Source organism: Callospermophilus lateralis, chromosome 7 (genome assembly GCF_048772815.1).
Source record: "Callospermophilus lateralis isolate mCalLat2 chromosome 7, mCalLat2.hap1, whole genome shotgun sequence".
Classification (NCBI taxonomy): Eukaryota; Metazoa; Chordata; class Mammalia; order Rodentia; family Sciuridae; genus Callospermophilus; species Callospermophilus lateralis.
This window is the reverse complement of record NC_135311.1, coordinates 120082644-120103788: the sequence shown is the minus strand read 5'-3', so window position 1 is coordinate 120103788 and position 21145 is coordinate 120082644. Positions and strand designations below refer to the sequence as shown.

Here is a 21145-nt window from a genome sequence, read left to right as displayed (position 1 = left end):
TCTTATTTGAGTTCAGAGAAATTAAGTAATTTGGAACCAAGTTCACTCAGCTCATGCAAAGTAGAATTAACTGACACCCAGTGTCTATCCCCCCGCCCTTCATCCTTGAATAATGGAATCCAGATTTGATCCAGAGTTCAAGGTGCCAGCTAAGTTCTACATTTCCCAGCCTCCTGGGCAGCTAAATCTGGCCTGAGAGATGCAAACACGTCAGATCTGGCCTGCTGAAGTCAATCCAACAGCCAGCCTCTCCTCTCATTCAGAGTGGGAGACCATCCTTCCAGGCCTGACCTTACTCCATGCACAACATCCATCCCTCCATCTGCCTGGCTCCCTCCCTCACCTCTTTCCGGATTTAACCCAAAACATCTCCATCTTGGTGACATTTTTCCTGAGCAGCTATTTTAAAAATCACAATATTCCTTGCCCTAGTGCTCATCTTCACTCTATTCTGCTGTGTTTCTCTCCACTGTGATTAGTATTTTCTCATCTACTATATATTCAGATAATTTTTTCTATCTTCTTCCATGAGAATTTCTAAGTCCCTTCCAGGGGGCAGCTTTTCATTTTGTTCATGGCTGTATTGCAGGGCCTGGCCCATGGGAGGCACTCTATAAATATCCTTAATTGGTAAATATGAAAACTTCTAGAAAGGCTGATTAAGGGAAGATGACTCGAGGGAATGCTCATTGGCCTTTCCATCTATCTTTTCTTCTCCTTCCTGCAATCTAGAACTCAGACATAACGGCTGGCACCCTAGTTGCCATCTTGGATTCTGATAACCTTGAGGGTGGGATCCATGGACCAGCAGATGGAGCAGGAAGACCAAAGGTGCCTAAGTGAACCCAGTCCTGCCTGCCTACCTCCAGATTTCTTTCATTGGAAGGACAATAAACTTCCTTCCTGTTTAAGCAACTGCATTGGTCCCCAGCTGTGTAGGACTGCTCCAGGACCTATATGCATGTTAGAAAAACCTTTTGGAACAAACTGTGTAGCAAACTCCTATTCATTTCAATGCCACCATCTCTGAGCAGATTCTCTCTGGCAGAATCTGATTTTCTTTCCCTGATTATAGCATCACGTTGACTCGGTAGGCTGGGTAAGTGTGTTTCTTTCTAGCAGGTTCTAACCTCCTAGAGGGTAGAGATAATCATCTAGTCCTCTCATAACCCCGGCAATAAGCACAGAACTTGGCACCAGGAGTGGCCATGTTTGGCACATAACACAGGTTTAATAAGCGGCTGCTAGATTGTTTGGCTGAACATTTTGGAGCTTGGAAAATCAACAACCACATCATTGATTCCAACAACAGGCTCTATTGTATATTTACTCACATTTCAGAGGAAGTTGGGCTTATCATTCCAAGCATTATCACATTAATAATAATGACAAGGATAATGACAATGATGATAGACCCTTACATAGGAATATCACCTATAATTTTGAAAGCACTTTGCAATTTGTTATCTCATTTCTGTTTCACAATACCCTCTGCAGAAGGCAGGGCCAGGTAGGCTCATGTTCAGGATACAGATGAGGAGTGTGATGATCAGAGAAGCTAAATGAATTTTCTAAGCCATTCAGCTATTAAGAGAGAGAATTAAGACCAAAATCAGGTCTTCAGTCAGCCAAACCAGAGCTCAGCTGTGAATGATAAAACGGAATGACTAAAACATCATGATAATAATAATAAATAAAACCCAGGCCTCCCCCAAATGGGAAAATAAAAAGAATCAGGTCCTAATAGATAAGGTCCACTTCCAAATTTTGTCACATCAAAAAACTGAAAATAACAATCCAAACATCTGATCAGCACAGAACTGGTTTGAAAGATTGGATTAGAGCCATCCACTGAAATACATGTAGTCTTTTAAGAGGATAGCACAAGTCTTTGAAAATGAATGTGGGAAGATATCCACGATCTATTGGTGGGCAAAAATAAAACAGATGACATACTAGTACATATGGTGTGATCACATTCATATAGAATAGGGCTTGGCAAACCACATCCCACAGTTTGCCGGCTGTCTGTGTTTGTAAATAAAGTTTTATTGGAACACAGTCATGCCCATTTTTTACATTCTGTCCATGGCTGCTTCAGTGATTCCACGGCAGAGCCAAGTGGTGGCAACAGAGACCATATGGAATAAGACATTTACTATCTAGCCCTTGGCAGAAAATGTTGGCCAACCCTTGGGATAGAATTTATGTTATTTTATACTTACATAAAACCTTTGTGATGAGGTGATGAACTGTTGACTATGGTCCTTTAGGAGATGGGGGAAGGTAAGGGGAATGTTAAGTTTTTTAGAGTACATCTTCCATGTGGTTTGAAGTCTTCCAAAAATCATTTTACTTTTACAATAGGCAAAGAAAGAGGAAGAGGTTTCCATTTTGAATTTATAAAGGAAGACCCACAGCTGTGTCTGGTGAGGGTTGGGTAGGAGCAGGTGGAGGTGGGGTTGGGTTAGAAATCTGGCCATGACTCTCAGGCCCACGGTGTTACTTTTAAGGGTTTGGAAAAGAAAATAGATATATACTAGCACTTTTCTGGTAAAAGTTGAATTATCTTGACCTTTCCTGAGTTGCTGCAGATTCTCTCACTTCAAGCCCTTCCTTCTGAACCCCACCCCCACTCTTGCACAGAGATCTCCTCCACCGTCAAAGCCCTTTCTTAATGGCTCCTGCTCAGCAAGTCCGTCACCAGCTACCTACCATTCTGATTGGGTGCCCTATTATTCTTTCTCAGAGAGGTCTTTTCTTTTCTTCCCTAACTTCGTACACTTCTTTATTTCTTGTTTGTCTTCTTATTGTCCATTTCGGTCACTCACCTTTAAGTTAGACTGAGATAGGGACCAGGGACATTTTGCTCATGGCCAAATCCTCAATCTCCAGCAGAAGGCATGGTGCCAAGGAGGAGCCCAGTAAGTGCTTGTTGAATGAACAAATGGTCTCATACACATGTCTGGATGTTCTAGCCTGTTCCTGACTCACAGGAGGCCACCACAAAAGAGAAAAATAAAGGTCTTTCCACCCACCCTTTCTACTGACTTACTGGCCAGAAGAAGGTCAATAAGCCTTCCCTGGAACTCACTGTTAGTGATTGACCCCACAAGACAACGTTCCCCACGCTGACCCTTTGCTTCCTCTAGCAAAGGGTAAAGCTACCCAGGAGTATGGATTCCAGGGAGAAGTGCCCCAGAGGCCTGGTTCAATAAATGCCCACAGATAACCACATTCTGAATCCTCTCCTAGCAGGTTGGTCCAGAGATGGTCCATAGCCACTAAGACCCACCTAAAACTCTTTGCCTTAGAATTAGGTGGGCCTTCAACATTGCGTTTGCATGAGAAGTGTCTGTCAGTCTGTTTGTCACTATGATGTGAACTCCATGGAGGCAGGGGCTTTGGTTCCCTGCTCTGTTTTTGGCTCCTGTATCAGTGTCTGGCACACAGTAGGTGCTCAGCTAATATCTATAGTACAAACAAATAAAAATGCCTGACCTGGTCTCGTCTCTGATATACAAGCTGAATGGCATGATGCTTCCTCAGTGGACACTTGAATTCAGTCTGGTCCCTTTGACAGACCCATGGGGACTTGGAACTGGAATGTAAACTGGGAAGCAATTCCAAGTCGAGAGAGAGGACATGCCTGTCCTAGGAGAGTGAAGAAGCAAGGAGGGGAACACAACCACGGGGGAACGAAGACTTGGACGTGAGGCTGTCCCCTGTGAGCTTCATTGCAGAGGACTCAGGGCAGCTCTGGCAGTGGCTAATGCTTGGCTTGAGTGGAGCGATGTCACTTATAGTAGCTGCAGGTGTCATGTTTGTGAAACTTTCTTAATGTCCTTGCCATTTGGGTGTGGGTTTCCAAAGGGTGCGGTTTGTCAAGGTTTACGTAATAGCAGGCCCAGGAGCAGGCGAGTTGAGGGTACTAATGAGAATATGAATAAAGGGAAAAATAGCAAGAAAAATGATCATGAAGATGCAGCAGTGGGATTGGTGGTGAGTGGAGCGATGGGGGTCCCAGGTGAGTCTAAGGCCTGCTTTCAGCTAGAATTCCAGAACATCTGACTGTATCTGTATTGATACCAGCAAAATATCTACTCCCCCGGTCAGCCCCGTGAGGCAAGAAGAGTTCAGGCCAACAGTCTGTGCACTAAGTATCTTCTGGAATTGTGCTTGACAGATTGCAGACAACTGACAGCTATAAGGAGTTCCAGGAGCTGATGGACATAAAGAACCCGGGACAGCGCTGGCAGTTGATAAACGCTGAGTTAGCTATTATCATGATTAGCATTATTTGCAAACTCATATGAGCTCTTCCCAGGGGTTTCCAGAAAGATTTGATTAAGGGACATTTGAAGAGGCTGAGACTCTGCATTATGCAAGTGGGAAACATGAGCCAGAAACTTTTTAATTTTAACTGGTAATATGACCCCATTTGTACACAGAGGCTGATGAGGTCCGAGTGAACTTGGATTATAACAACAACAACAAAATCTATCATCTCTAGAGTAGCCTCAAAGTGTTGTGTACATTCTGGGCATTATGCTCATCTCTCTTCTCTTTATCTATCTCTATATATCTCTATATAATATGTATGTATAAAATATCTTTTAATCCTAACCTTCTGCAACATAATTTTCATTACCCCCATTTCGAAGATGATGTTCTAGGAGATAATAACTTGCCAAGCACACAAATCAAGCAAGAAATGGAGCTGGGATTTGGATAATGGGGTCTGGGATAATTAAGGAAGAGAGAAAGGTCAAAAAGAGAATAATGGAGTAGAAAAAAAAAAATGAGTGCCCGAGAGCCTGGAACATACTTATCACTATTAATAATATGGTTTGAACATTACAGAATGTTTGATAGGTGCCAGGCAGTTACCAGGGACTTCAGTGCCTACACTCATTGATCTTTACAACATTTCTATGAGGCAGGAATTTTCCTGCCATTATTTTGCAGACATGGAGGTTTTGAGAAGTTAAATAACTTGCATATGGTCCCGCCATCGCTGAGTAGTGAGCATGAATTTTCAGTCAGTTAATCTGACAGTCTGTGCTCTTGGCTAGGCAGGGACCACCACCTGTTTCTGCAAGAAATTTTTTATTGACACATGGCCATGCCTGTTCCTTTATGTTTTGCTTCATGCTACGATGGTTGTCATAGGCAAATCTAAAATATTTACTATCCTTAAGGAAAAATTATTGACTCTTGCTTTTGACTTCTTCCACTATTCAGTTTGCATCAATTAATACAAAGGTGCAATGGGAGTCAAAGAATGGGAGCACTGGTAGGATGAGAGCACATGCATGGGGTGGGGGGCCTGGGGATGCAGCTCGGTGATAGAGGCACCTTCCTGGTATGTGCAAGGCTCTGAGTTTGATCCCTGGCACTGCAAGAAAAAAAATAAGTGAATAGGTAAATAAACAAAAACAAAAACAAAAAACCATGATCAGGAAGGGGCATAAAGTGCCTGGTTTTCAACAAAGTGCCAGAGAATGATCAAGGAGTGTCTTTGGGACAGAGGATCAAGCACTGTGACCCTAGGATTAGATAGGCTCTCTATAGGGTTTGCTGTGGTTTGGATATGGTCTGAGCATGTCCCCCAAAGATTGATGTGCAGACTTGGCCTTTAGTGCAGCGACACTGAGGTGGTGAAACTTTTAAGGGGTAAGGCCCAGTGGAGGGTGGTCAGGTCATGAGTGGGGCACTGCCTCTGGAAGGGTTTAGAGTCGTTCTTGTGGTTATAAAGAGTGAGCCTGGCTCTGTGATCTCTTTGACTTCCTGTCTCATCATGTCATCTCTTCTGCTTGGGCTCCTGCCATCTTGATGCCATGCACCGTGAGGCCCTCACCAGAAGTCAAACAGATGGGCTGACTTGATCTTGGAATTTCAAACTGTGAGCTAAATAAACCTCTTTTCTTTATAATGTACTAGCCTTAGTACATTATAGCAGCAGAAGATGGACTCAGACATAGTCACTGAAGTTATCCAGGATGGTGGAGACTTGGTATGGAGAGGACAATTGGGACTTATACTAGAACCCTCACTAAGGCAGAGGAGTGATCAGGAGGGCATTACCTGGAGTGAGGTTAGGAGAGTGAGGTAGAGTGAGGAACTATCCTCACAGAAGAGGGGGAGAAGAGGAGCCATGATTTGGAAATAGAAGAGGGATGCAAAACAGACAGCTGTTCCCCTTCTCCTGGGCCCTGGGTATTTGAGCGTGAAAGGTGAAGCCACCTGGAGAATTGCAGGGAGGGCAGGGCCCCTGCAGGGCAGCAGTGCCAGAGTGGGCATGGGCTCCTGTGGGCAGCCAAGCTTCCCCTCTGCACTACACTGCTGCCTTCCGCCAGGCCTGGCTGGCCCTTCCTTCAGTGTCCCTGGCACCAGGGCCCTTACCTGTGTAGTCAATCACAAAGCCAGCATTGCTCACAGATGCGTCGCTGCGGAAGGCGAGGAAGAGACTGTTGCCGCTGCTTTCAATGCGGCCTGGGAGCTGGGAGCCATAGAAGCTTCCTATGAGAGGGCTGAGAGAGTCCCGTCCATCGTAGATATGAAGGAAGTCATAGCCAGGCTCCAAGTTAAAGCTGGGGAACAAAAACATCCCACCCCCACCCATGAAGGTCAAATGAAAGGCTCATGCTGGGGCCTTAGACTCACAGCAAGGATGGGGTCTCCCCAGGAGCAACCACCCTTCCACCAGGACCAGATTTCAGGGGTCAGGCAAGATGATGACGTCAGATTCCAGAGTCAGTGTCCCCAAATCTGCAGCTAGCTGAAAACCTACTGTCCTCCTTACACACAAGGGAAGTGAGGCACCAACTCTAGGCACCGAGGGACTAGCCAAGGAAGATCCAGAACCTAGGTCTCTTACCTGACACCCGTGTTTTTGATATCATGCTATTCCGCATTTCTTTTCATCAGAGGGAAGAACTGCCCAGGTAGCCATTCCCAGGAGGGAAGGGGCCTGCCCCCTTGCAGGACCCTAACATTCTTCTTATATCCCAATCCAGTTCTCTAGCTCTTTTCGGGATCTGCTAACATCCTACTCCTAGGACCCCACCCAGGGATGCCTCTCTTAGCTGTCTTGACCCTGTTGAGTGGGGGGAATCCACTTGAAAAACTATCTTAGTTTAGCAAATTGGATATTAAACCTCCTGAATGTAATTTATCCCACTGGATTGGCTAGAGTGAAAAATGATAAAAAATGCCAAGTGTTGCCCAGCAGCAGAGTCCCTGGGCCCTCACACCCTGCAGGCCAGCCTGTGAACTGGTTCGCCCACTTTGGAATGCAGCTGGGCTGATCTGCTCACTTTGAACACAGGCCTGGTCTGGGATGCAGTAGGCCCACTCTGAAGTATCTATCTAGCAAGAGCAATTGATGCCAATCAGGTGTGCAAAGATAAAAATAATAGAAAAGTAAATGAGTTTGCAGAAAACAAATTTTCAATGTAAATTCAATCTTGTCCAGCCATGAGCTGGAAACTCAAGACATACCACTTGGCTGGACTGAGAATGAAATGATGAGAGGCCGCCACATTTCTGGGACAAAGAGGCCAAGGCTTGTAGGGAGACAGGGTGGGGGTCTGGGAGGCAGACATGCACTTCCTACATGGCCCACTCTCACACTGGTGCAGGCTGTAGGGTCACCCCACCAATCCTCTCACACTGTTGCTGGATGAAGAGTCACCCCACCAGTTGGTAATATGGTCTTCCTGCCTCTGTAATTCAGCTTCCTCCCACCTGCTCTTTCAAAGTCTCCTGGGAAGGGTTTTGAAGTCTGGCATCATAACTTAATTAATTGCCTTCTGTCTGTCCCGACCTTCCTTCAATCTTGGACTTCTTATCAGAGCACCCTCAATATGCCAGGCACTGTGCCAGGTTCCCAGGACTGGAAGACATTCAGATACCACCCCTGCCTCCCAGGAGGGGATAGTGCTATAGCAAGCCATGGAGTATAGCCAACAGAGCAGAGTACAAAACTCCCAGAAGGCAGAGCAAGAGCACACGGTGTCCCCGAGTGGGTGGAGATCACGTGTTCATGGAGATCTAGCTTGAGCTAGACCTGGGACATGAGAAGACCCTCAGTGGGTGGACAAGGAGGGAGTAGGAAATGGCTGTGAAGGCAGAAGCAGAGGCAAGGTCACAAGGTCATGACAGAATCTACGAGACCCTGGTGACTCCAGATGTTCAATCTGGCTGGGGTTCTGGACATCGAATGGGGTGGAGGGACTTTCTCGAGAGTCGGGCAAGGGCCAGATCATTTGGTGCAAAACCCAAAACTTCAAACTTATTATGACAAGAAGGTCATTAAAAGATTTTAAAATAAAGAATCTATTTCTTTTTAAATTGACATGCATATCATGACCCAGAACATTCCCATCACCCCAGAAGGTTCTTAGGGCCCCTTCCCTGTTCATCTTCCCCAGTACCAGAAGCCGCCACCATTGAGCTCTTCTCATCATAATTAGTTTTGCTGACCCTGAAACTTCACATAAAGTTGAATTTTATATTCTGGACTTTTTTGTGTCTGGCTTCTTCCACTCAGCATAGGATTTCTGGGACTTATCCACATTGTTACATGATCATCTTTTTTTCTTTTTTTTTTTTTTAAATACTGCTGAGCACTATCATTATAGGATGTTTAAGTGGAAAATGGGCAGTTATTTCAGCATTTTTGAGTGACAAGTTCACTCTGTCAGCTTAAGAAGAAATTAGCCTGGGAGGCAAGATGGTGCAGAGGAACCAGTCAGGAGACCGCAGCCATCATTGAGGTGGGAAATGATAAGGGGTCAAAACAAGACAGGAGTTGGTAGGATGCAAAAGAGGGAAACAGAGGGGGAGTTAAGGCATAGAGATGGATGCCTTGGCTGTTCACGGAAGAGGTAGTGAGGGTGGGCGAGGGCCACTTGCCCGTGATGAGAAGAGCTGCTCTGGGAAAAGTACTTGGTTTTGTACAAGCTTCATCTGCGGTGCCCGCAGGCACCAGGCAGAGCAGTCCTGAAGCGGGATATGGGGCCGTCAGCTGTAAGGAGGCCAGGGCAGCAGCAGGGGAGGATAGTCCTTCACTTCCAAGGAGGCTGCTGCCATGGGCTGGGGCGAGCTTGTTTTGGAGGGAGGTTTGGGTGCAAAGAGGGGGCTATGGCAAAGACAGGCAGAGGAACAGGGACAAGGAAAGGCAGCTGGGAAGACACAGAAGAGACCGAGAAGCAGAGGAGAGGAACTTAACAAAACCAAAGGAAAGCAGCCTCGGGTGGTGGGCATGGTCAAGACTCGCACGGGTGAGACAACCCGAGCCGGTTGGTGTCTTTTCTCAATGGAGGCTGCAGTGGGATGGTGGCTGCAAGGCCAGACTCCTTGGGTTGGGTGACCGGGAGGGAGGAGTAAGAACAAGTGGAGGCAATTCTTCTGCAAGCCTGCAGGTAAAGGGGACGAAGGATGCGGGGCCAGCAGCCAGGCGGGGAGGATGCGGGGGACCTGAGCCTGCTCCCCTGTCAGAGAGTGGGGAGGAGCAAAGGAGGAAAATGCAGGAAGCTACGCAAAAGACCTCAGCAAGGGCCTCCCTTCTGAATCAGAAAAGAAATCATGATGGCCATGTCAGAAATGATGACAAGGATCCTAGAGGGGACAGTGTGGGACCACTGAGCTCAGGAAGGAAGTATTTAATATAAGCTAGTTTTCCTTTCTCTCCTGTTGACTGGCTCACTTCCCAAGGTCCCACAGATCTGTGTCTACTCACCTGGGGACCCAGGTCCTCAAACCCCTAGGTGCTCTGAACCCTCCGTCTCCCACCCGGGGGAAAGGTACATACATGTTAAATACCAGGGCGATGACGTAGTCTGGCGAGACGGTCACTTTCCAGTCACACTCCTTGCCTGGCGGATAGGGCTCGGGATAATTTGGCGATAGGATGACTCCCGATGGTCCCGTCAGGTCTCCCCCACAAGGAGCTGAGGACAGAGGAGGTGGATGGTGAGGCTGTCCCTTTCCCCCTGGTCACCTGCTAGTGGGTATACAATAAGCAAGGTAGAAAGCGGGGTGGGGCCGAAAGGCCCAAGTTAAAATGTAGCTGGAGCAGAGGGGACCATGGGATGACAGTTCGACTTGGAAGTGATGGAGATGTGTTGGAAGAAGACCGCAGGGGCACCACATTGTGACTGTACCAAACGACACTGAATTGTTCCCTTTAAAATGGGCCGTTTTATGCCATGGCATTTTACATCTATAAATTATGTTAAAACCATATTTGGCTTTGCCACTTCCTGGCTGTGTGACCTAACCTTTCTGGCCTTGGTGTCTTTCCTGTATGATAAAAAGAGATCATATCTGCTCTGTGGGGAGGCTGTAAGTGTTCTTGGAGGGTCTGTTGTGGCATTTGGCATGGAGTCAATGGTCAACAGGGCGCCATCTCTCTTTCTGACTCATGAACTGTGCAGTACCCTTCTGCAGCCTCACATCCAGATTCCAGGGGAGATTTGTGGGTGATCACTGCCAGTTCCAGCCACTCCGTGTCAGAAGGAGTGGAAATGTGGTGGTCTCTGCCTGCCAAGTGCTGGCCTCCCTTGCTGCCAGTGCTCCTGGCATTGACTTGGGGCTGCAGATATGGTCCAGCTTTCCAAAAGCCCTTTGCCAAGAGCAAGTGGGTGCCTCCCTCAGCTGGATGGGGGCACTGCAGATCCCCAGTGAGTCCTAGATGGTCCCCTTCCCTGAGATTGCAGACAGGTGTGGAGGGGCAAGGTGGCCAGGTCATCCAGCAAGCTCTCACCCAGGGACCTCTTGGGCTACCTCCCCCAGATCCTGAGCCAGGTCCCCCCTCACTGGTTGGGGCTCTTGCTGTCTGTGGCAGGAGGCTGAAGAGAGTGAGAGCTGGGAACTGTGTGGGGTCAAGAGCAGGAGAAGAGGGCCCCAGGGCACCGCTGAGGCAGTGGGGTCAGTAGACAGTGACCCACAGAGTGCAGAGAGTGGGTGTCGGGCACTTGAGTCTCTCTCATTCTTCTCCACTGAGCCTCAGGGCAGAGGGCTGGATAGAGGGGCACACTGCGGTCAGTATGTCAGGACCATAAAGCAGCACTGCAAGGCCTAGTCACACACTGCTCTGGCCAGTCCAGAAAGTTAGATGTAGCCAGGGAGAGTAGAAAACCTGCCTCTCATCAGAAGCATCGGCCACCATGGAGTCATCCCTGGGGGGCTCTGTGAGGCCTCACCTCTAGGCAAAGGTCATCACTGGACCTCCCTCTGCCAGCTGGAGGGTTTCTCCCCTCAAGATGAGGTGAGTCTGGGAAGTGCACTAGTTGTGGGTTCCAGGCATCTGATAGCCAGGGACCCACTTCCCACTCAGGACCCTGAATGGGCTTTTCTGCCCTCTGCCAGGGGTACCCCATGGCCCTGGTGGACTCCCGAGCTGTGTCACCAACAGGGGTGTGCTGATTTAACAAACCATGGAGATACCCAGCTGGGAGAGGGCACCAGCTGCCAATCATCCCAGATAGCCAAGAAACGGGAAGGCTGTACTCAGGGACAAGAGTTGCAAAAAGGGCATTTATTTAGAAACCACACAGTCCTGGGTTCAAATGCTGACACCACTCACAGGCTGTATGAATCTGGGCAAGTTCTCCTCCCTCTCTGAGCCTCCATTTCCTCATATCTCAAATAAAAAAACAATGATAATAATGGATTCTAACCCACACAGAGTTTACTAGGAACCAGGCAGCATGGTTCTGAGGACTTTACAGTGTTATCTTGTTTAACCATAAAACAACCCTATGAGACAGGTACTATTATTTCACTTTTTTACAGGCAAGGAAACTAAGGCACAGGGAGTGTAAGCAATTTGTAGAAGACCACCCAGCTTGTTGCAGTAAAGCCAGGGGTCAGAATCCAGAACCCGAGCTCTAAGCTCACATGGCGACTTTGACTGTGATCATGTCTAGTTTTGCACCTATCACAGAAGGATGCTCGAAAAATATTTGTTTTCTTTCTTTGCTTCCCTCTTATAATGAAGGGCCATCAGGGCCAGCTAGACCCACGCATGGCAGACTGCCAAGGAGCTGGAAATTAGGGGCTTGTCACTGGGATTTCCAGTCTGTTTGTGAGAAGAGGCGAAGACATTTATTCTGTTGCCCAAGGAACACTTCCTAATGCTGTGTGTGGAACGAGCAATGAAAGCTGAATTAACCCCGCGGCCCTGCTTCCTGCCCATTACGGTTCCCCATCGGCCCAACAGTGCAACTCCCCCTCCCGGGGCGGCTCCACTCAGGACTTGCTTCTCTGCAAAATAAGTCTCAGGAACCACAGCCTTGTGCAGAGTGGAATGTGGAAGGAGCCTAAGAGGTCATCTGAGATTCTCTTCGGCTCACCAAGATTCCCTTGATCAGAGGGAAATTCTGGCTCAGGGAAGGGAAGTGAGCCCAGGAATTTGAAATAGGAAACACAGAAGAAAGGGAAGGAAGCAGAGATGGAGGGAGGGACATTCTTATTTCTTGAGATAAAGGTTAGCTGTATTGTCACCCCACAATGCCATAATTACCCTTGCACTTGAGGAAATGGAGACTCAGAGAGTTGATTTTCCTAAGGCCACAGAGCCAAATGCTAAACCCAGACTCATCTGCCCCCGTGTCCCATGCTCTTTCCTACACATCACGGTGAGCAGTTAAGAATGGAGCTGGTTCTGGAACTCAGGTCTCCACCTCCTGTGTGTTCACCATGCTCCTGCTCATACATTAAGGTGACCCCTCTTCCCACTGAAGAACAGGACTTGGCATCTCACTACAAGTTCCAGCCTTTGAGCCACAACTGACTATGGCCAGTCCTCAGGTGCCCAGATGGTGCCTCCCACAGAGCGCATGTGGAAAGAGGCACAGAGCATCCCCAGGATGGGGGTCTCAGGAAGCCCCCCAAGTCTATCCCCAGCAGGGGACCTGGCACGGAAGGTGGGAGAATGAAAGGCTTTGTTTTCAGACTGGTGTGGATGCAGGTGATGGCTGTACCATGTCCTAGCTGTGATTTGGGGCAAGACATCCAAATTTGTCTATTCAGTTTCCAAAACCATTGATGAGAAAATGGTGCTAATTTCTGAGAGCTGCAGAGGTGAGTTCAATGAGGTCATCTAAGTAAACATCCAGCGTGGGGCACACAGCAAGGGTTCAGTGACCACCTGTCCTCTGAGAGCACCCATCACGGATGCGGGAGATCAATGCATTTATCATTTCACCTGAGAAAAAGAGCCACGTGGAAGTGAGCACCTGGGGCGACTGCTTCTACCTCTTTTTCTTTCCTGTCCCTCTCTTCCTTCAAGTCCCTCTTCCACCCATCTCCAGTATGGAGGGGGCAGGGTTATTCAGGCCCCACCCCTTACAAGTCTCAGGACTTCTATTTCTTCATTTGTCAAATGGAGAGGTTCTAAGACTGAGGACCCATTCCATGAACCCAAACCCAGGTAACCAACAATCCCCTGGAGAGGACAAGCACCTTTTCTTTTCACCTGAGCCTATGAGGCCCCTTCTGGTGCTTTAGCTAATTAAAGGGCCTCGTTAGGACCTGCTGACCCCACTACCCAAGATGACCCCTGCTCCTTCTTGTGCAAAGGAGGGTAGACTTTGGATTTTCTGCAGTTTTCAGCTGTTCCAGTTCTCCTGGCCCTGAACTCAAGAAGCAGCTGCCACTCGTGTGGAGGAATCTGGGGCACGCCACTGTGAGACCCGAGGGCGGAGTGCACTCCGCAGCTGCTCCATACCAATGCACGTGGGCGGGCTGGGCTGCCAGAAGAATCTGTTTTCTATCTTCACGCAGCTGATCTCTGCGCTTCCCTGCAGCGCGTAGCCGGGGTCACACTGGAACACTGTGGAGTCCCCAGCTTCCCAACTGTTGCCACTCCGGCTCCCGTTCTGTGGGACCCCAGGGTCATTGCAGGATGTCGCTGTGGACACTGGGACAAGAAAACAGAAGAGGGAGCATTTTGCCTCCATGTCTGCCAGTCAATGAAGCTCCCAGCTCATCACCCATGCTGACCACTGTCACCAGTGCCACTGCTAAGACCACAGTCATCAGCTGCGGCAACTCCAGGGCCACCATCCTCCAACATTATTATCACAGCATCCACCTGTCACTCACACTGACACTACCACCACGGTTCTCCCAATACCTTCGCCATTGTCATGACTAAACTGTCATGCGATTCTATGGGGAAAGCAGGATTGTACTGCTATGATTGTGGAATTGAATTCAGCTTCATTTAAGAACACAAGAATTGCATATGGACAAAGCTTTGCAACTTTGTATAACATAACTAACATGATCAGGACCAGGGAATGAGAAGATAAGTAGACCATACATACATGCCATGCATTCAAACATAAGGGTTTGCAAAGGAGTCTGGAGGTGGCCTGCCCACGTCTGAGCAGTCATTGTGAAGTTGCAGGGAGTTTACTGAGGTCTGGTAACCATGCTGTCTCCTGCATGTGCACAAACAACTAAGGAGCCATCAGACCCAAACCACAGGTAAAGATAAATCAGATATTTATAACAAGTGGCAGAGCAAAGTTCAAAACCAAGGCAAATGGATGGGGGGCGGGGAGGTCTTAAAACTTTTTTAAGTTGGGAATTTTGGAGACATGGGTGGTACATAGTTGAACATAGAGCAGGTTTTTCAAAGCAAAGTGCTGAGTGAATGTGGAGGAATGAATGAAGGATAAAAGAATGATTATATCATGAGAAAATGCACCAGAGGAAATGGTGTAAAAGTTCAGAGAATTCTGAGACAGTTGCAACAACCCCAGGTGCCTCCATACTCAGAGCTGACAACAGTGCCTGGTTTTCAGCTTGTTGTCCCTCCTACACCCCAGGAACAGACCCCAGGGGCAAGAGGATCTGGAGGTCAAGGAATAACTCATGCTCATTTTCCTGGGAGGGTTAGTGTTTCTAAAAATTTTCAGGAAAAATTGCTTTTACACTAAAGCAGAAGAATTTATTCTGGTGCAGAATGTAAAACTCACATGAGCTTTTACCCAAACACGTGAAGCCTCAAAGAGATTTCTGTGTTTCTACATCCTCCAGCCCTCCTGCAGAGATGCACCCATTCTCTTTTGCTACCAGGAGGCCTTGAGCAGAAAAATCCCAGAAGAGACATTCTAGAGAAACTGTGCAAAAATGTCACTAATTATAGGATCTGGGATTATGTGGGCCAGTCTGGAGTAGCAGTATCTATACCTTAGATTCAATAACACCAATGGTAGCCTTGGACAAATGGCTCATGGCCAAATCTGGCTCTGTGCTTCTTTCTAAAAATAAAGTTTTATTGGAACACAGGCATGCTCATTTGTTTACATGTTGTCTGTGGCTGCTTTCATGCTGTGCTGGCAGAAAACAAATTGTTACAACAGAGACCATATGGCTTACAAAGCCTAAAGAGTATCTAGTCTTTGGCAGAAAATGTTTGCCAATCCCTGGTATATGGTATCCTATCTTAAGCCCTCTATGTTTGAGATCACATTTTAAAACTGATCCTTTGCTTTTATCCAGTTTCAGTCATTAACAGCATGGATGATGTGCTACCACTATGCTCCAACCACATTTGTAGAATCTTCCAACAGAGCAAGCTCAGTGTCCCCTTCTTTCCTCCCTGCAGGACCCTTGCATCTCTGCTTCTGCCTGGCACAGTCTTGCTGCAGATCTTCCTATGCCAGCTCCATCTTGCCCTTCAGTTCCCAGCTCCAACATCACCTCATTAGACAGGCCTCCTTGATCACCCGCTTCTGGGCTCTTCTGGGAATCCCCTTCCATCAATTTTATCATATTATCCCATTTTGTTCTTTTTTACGGCACAACCTATAATAATCTTGCTAATTTATTTGTTTGCTTCTTTCTTGTATATCACTTGGGTATCTCTATGAGAACGGAGACCTTGGCTGTTCTGCTTCTAACTGTGTCCCCAGGGCTTAGAGCAGCACTCAGCACATAATAGTGCTCAGTAAATATTTGTTGAATAAATGACTGAATGAACAAATCATCAGCATTTGACACTTACTGGATTTATTTATAAAGTCAAATAAGAATCAATCTTCTTCCTTCCCAATTAAAAACAGACTTAGCTTTCATCTCTGGCTTTACAGTGCACTGTACACATGTAAATGATTCCCTAGAAAGAAAATAGCTCACTGTTCCGACCATACTCAGAAAGATTATTTATCGTGGAGGCAATAGAATGCAAAGATTAAGAGCCTAGGTCTGGGAATCAGGCTCAAGGGTTTTGATCCAGGTTCTGTTACTTATTTAATAGATGACCCTGTATGAGCCACCTCAGAACCACATCTGCAACATCATGGTGCTCATATCATAAGGTTTTTGTAAAAATTTTAAGAGATGATGGAGCGGAGAAGTTAGTGTGGCACCTACTCAATACTGCGATCGCACTTTCTGCTCACCATTTTTTTTTTTTCATTTTGTTTTCATTTTCTCTTTAATGCTCCTGAATTTGAGCTGCTTGGCAAAATCCCTGGGGAAAGGCTGGATCCATGTGGTATAGACAGGATGTTAGATGTTACACAGTTATGTTTACTTAATAAAGCCAAGCCTGCGCTAATCGTCCCTGGCATTTCTGTACAATCTCCTGTCAAACACGCACTATAAAGTTAACATGGGGTAAGCCATTCTCTCCTCCCTAGAGTAGTCCTGGTATTTGCTGAGTGATGACAGCAACAGGGAAGGTGACCTTTCCCACACCCTGGTTATGTCTGGAATACTGGGCCAGTTTGTCATGGCCTTCTTGTAGCCCAGGCTGAGTAGCTTTGACCACTCCTCCCCCTGTGGGCCTCAGCAATGCTCAGGGCAGCCATGAAAACCATCCATCACATGGCAAGTCTGCAGGTGCCTACTTGCTCACGAAGCAGGGAGTAAGTGCCTGCTGCATACACACACTGTGGGGGAGTCTGGGAGGCATGGCATGACCCTAAAACTAAGATCATTGAGTGGGATGGCAAGTAGGTGAAGCATCAAGTCAAAGTAGAATGACAGGTGTTGACAATGTGCTCAAGAAATGAAAGCCAAGGGCTGGGGCTGCCGTGGCTGCAGCAATTTATTCTGAGTGGGGAAGGCGGGCAGCAGTGGCATCATAGATGAACCCTGAAGGATGAATCAGCTTCTGCGAGCAGGGCCACGTGTGAGAAAGCAGTCCTAGCAAGGGCATGACCACTGGAGAGCACCAGGGACTCAGCACCACATGGCAACGCTGAGGACGCAGGGGAGGTCACATAATGCAAGTGTCTGGGGGAATCTGTCAGCATAATAATGGGCTTCTTCTTTGTTTTGGCTTTTGTTTTAAGCCATACCCATCAGCTTGGGCATTGCTGGGGAAAATACATGTTTGCCTTTAATTATTCATGATGCTCCGTTCCCGAGAGTGCCTGAGTCTCTCTAGCACTCTCCCCTCCTTACGCTGGGACAGCCTTCCAGCGGGATAGCCTTCCACCGCCTAACCCCAGCACTCTTTGTTCACGTTTGTTCCATAAAATGCAGGTCTCTTGAGATGGCCTCCAGCAAAGCCACCCATGGTCAAACATGTTTGCACACTAAGACCTACTGGACATGTTTTGAGCTTATGTGCATGAGCATACCAAACACGCTCGCAGGCCTCACATTATGGATAATCTCTCTGAGTCTGCCTCATGCAGCACCTTCCTAATATTACTTGACCATGCAAACTTCTTTTTCTTGCAGTACCGATTAATATTCCACGGAGCTCTGAGAGAGACTGGAAATGCTAAGCTGGAACCCTGCACAAGTGTTAAGTGGGCAAATTAATAAGTAGAGCTGTCCCTTAGTGTCCTCAGGGGTTGGTTTCAGGTGACCTCCCAAGGACACCAAAATCCAGGGATGCTCAAGTCTCTTACATTGTACAGCATAGTATTTGCCTATAACCTATATACATCTTCCTCTATACTGCAAACCATCCCCAGATTCCTTGTAATACCTAATACAATGCAAATGCTAGGTAAATAGTGGTTATACTCTATTGATAGGGAAAAACAAGATAAAAGTGTATACACGCTCAGTACAAAGGCTATTTTTTTTCCAGCTATTTTGTTCCAGGGTTGGTTGAATTGATGGATGCAGAGCTCATAGACGCAGAGGACCGACTATATGAAAGAACATGATCCTGGAGACCCACATCTACTCCACACGCTGCTAAATGCTCATCTCCACCGAGAAAAACAGCAACAATAACAACAGAGATGCAGAAAAGAGCTAGAAATAGGGTGTGCAATCCTGTTACAGCCTTGACGATGCCAGGCGTAGATATACCAACTGGGAGGGGATGTAGGGGCAAGCCGTGGCACAGGTGCCACACAGACTCGCTCTGGAATCACCATGGAAACCTCCCCCCACCCGACACACACACACAGTGGAGTAAAGAGATGGTAATGAGGACAGCTGCTGTATAATAAACATAAGTGACAGCAGAGGCAGAGTCATTTGTTCAGGGAGAGGAGTGATGGAAGAGGCACTTGGGAGGAGATGAGACGGTGCGTTCGGGGAGTGGCAGGCACGCCACAGGAGCTATCCAGTGTCAGGACTTGGATGTTTGAGAATTGCCTGCTTTGGGCAGCGCTTTGTCACGCTCCTCCATAACTGGCTACTGTGGTACATAATTAATTGAATTTATATTACTTGTTTGGCTTCCAGTCCTCACCCTGACCTGCCCTAAATGAAGAGCCAGAGCATGTGGCATGTTGTACCGTTCCTCCATGTGCCTGGCCTTTCAGCCCCAAGGGACCACCCTCTGCTTCTGGACCCCATGGTCCTTCCTGCTCCTGCATCATTCATGGGTTCTTTGCACCAAGGATGCCCTATTTTCTCCTTTTCACATAATAGGGGTCTGCAAGTCCTCCGAGTCCTACTTAGCGGCACCTTCCATTTCATAGAGAACCACTCTGTCCTTGAATACTCTCTTGAGTTACTTCTACCCACTTTTGGGGGTCTGAGTTTGGATACTTTTCTGGAACACCTTCCTTGATGTTCCAAGGTTACGGCAATGGTCCATGTCTCCATTCACAGCTGATCAATCTGTATGCAAGTATCTATCAACCTGCCTGCTTTCCCCACCTGAATAAGTTCAGCAAAGCTATCTGAACAAGTTATAAGTTAGGGACACAGCAGATGCTCAAGAAATCTCTTTTCATAGAAGGAGAGATGGAGGGAAGCAGGGATAGAGGAGGTTGGTGTGGCGTGGCTGGACACATGGAGAGGGGCTGGGAGAGGGTGAGCACAGACCTGAGAACTGAATGGCAAAGCCTTGCTTGCTGGTGAAGAAGTCCGTGCTGAACTGCAGAACGACTGAGTTGAAGGTGCTGTGCAGGTCCTTGGGAAGGACTGAGCCGCTCAGCTCCTTCAACAGAACCCCGCTCTCCACAGGCCCGTCCCAGATGCGCAGCACATCATGGACCTCCTCTGTATCAAACACCAGGAAGTGGAGCCTGGATGGAGAGAAGAGGCAGGTGGTCACGCCGGGCTGGGCTCTTTCTTTCCAGGGACTTCTGGGCAGGGCAGGTCCTAAGCCTAGGAAGACTTGGAGGAAGGGAGAGGCAGCATCTGCAGTATCCTCTCACTGGAACCACTAGCAATGGGGACAGGAGTGAGGGGGGTTCAGACTTTATGCATCTCATTTATTATGAACTCTACATTGCTATGGTCAGACCCCACCTCTCTCTTCTATCCTACGCAGCCCCCAGACCTGAGTCAATATCCTAACCATTCTAGATTGGGGAGGGGTCTGGGTTGGAAAAGGACACAGGTTTTTAAAGAAGGTAGGGGACAGGGGGCACTGTGGGGTCTCTGAGAAGCTGGCCCACCTGCAGCAGGAGCAGGGGTGAGCCTCTGTCTAGGTTTCTCAGAGCAGAACTCTAGGGATATCAGCTACAGACAGGCTTGGTTTAGATAATCCCTGCAAACCTCAGCGGGCTAGACAGGGGCCCCCCAGGTATGGGGTCCTGCAAGTCATGCTCAGAACTTGCAGAGCAATGAAGCTTGGTAGGAACCAGAATTCTTCCCAGACAAAATTGTTCTGGCAGCCAAAGATACCTTGGCTCCAAGCTTGTGTGACTTTGTTAGTAGATTTCTTTAAAATTCTGGAATAATTTTAGACTTACAGAAAAGTGCAAAGATTACACAGAGAATTCCCACAGACCCTTCACCCAGCTCTTCCAGTGGGGACATCATACGTTTCTATAGTACATTTGCCACAACTAAGAAACCTACACAGGTACGCTGCCATGAACTAAGCTCCAGAGTTGCTGTGGATGTCACCAGTGTCTCCTCTAATATTCTTTTCCTGTTCTGGGATCCAACCCAGTTAAGGCTCCCTTTTAAAAAAAAACATCTTTTTAAATGATAAAAATGAGACATGCCTAAGTCAGTAAAAAGCAATCAATACACAGGTGCATTGAATTTCTGAAGTCTCTTTCTCACACAACCAATCTCTTTTGCAGAGTTTTCCACATAATAGCAGATTTGATGCATATCCTTCCAGAAGTTTCTCAATGTGCTTCTATACATATTGTTTCCCCCACATGGGACCATATCTTAAATAGTTTTTAAAAAATTTTCTTTCTTCACTTATTTTATATATATATATATATATATATATATATATATATATATATATATAAAATATACATTATATTATATTATATATACATTATATTTCACTATTTCCCATAAAACTGCAGGGAACTTTTTCATCTTTATGCAACTTTGCACATTTATGTTAATGTTTTGGTTGAGTTCTAGAAATAGATTTTTTTGGGGGGTGTGGAAATGTATCTATTTAACTTTTTTTGATAGATTCTGCTAAATTGCTAAATTATCCTTTCAAGTGGTTGTATCAATTTTATTCCCACTAAACAGTATTAATTTTATATTCTCTTTAAACTCCACTTTTCAAATATCAAATATTATATGTTGCAAATATCTTCTATATTAAAATACTCCCAGCTGCCAAACCAAAATGGTATTTCGCTGGTATTTTAAATTTAGATAATTTAGAATCTCACCTAACATGGGAAATCTTTGCACATATTTATTGGGGCATTTTTATCTCTTCCTATCCTTTATCCATCTTAATTATGTTATTGGTCTTTTAAAATTCTAT

The 21145-nt window shown here is 46.8% G+C and overlaps 1 protein-coding gene across 1 annotated transcript in view; it reads right to left on the bottom strand.

Annotated features, from left to right (window-relative positions):
• The window catches only part of Csmd2 (CUB and Sushi multiple domains 2), a 535133-nt gene that overhangs the window by 106327 nt on the left and 407661 nt on the right, over positions 1-21145 (bottom strand). Inside the window, exons 26-29 of the mRNA XM_076862996.2 lie at positions 19270-19472; positions 13739-13930; positions 9818-9956; positions 6406-6593 (exon numbers count right to left, since the gene is read on the bottom strand). Coding sequence (XP_076719111.2) covers positions 6406-6593; positions 9818-9956; positions 13739-13930; positions 19270-19472 — 722 coding nt within the window. The remainder of the gene's footprint in view (positions 1-6405; positions 6594-9817; positions 9957-13738; positions 13931-19269; positions 19473-21145) is intronic.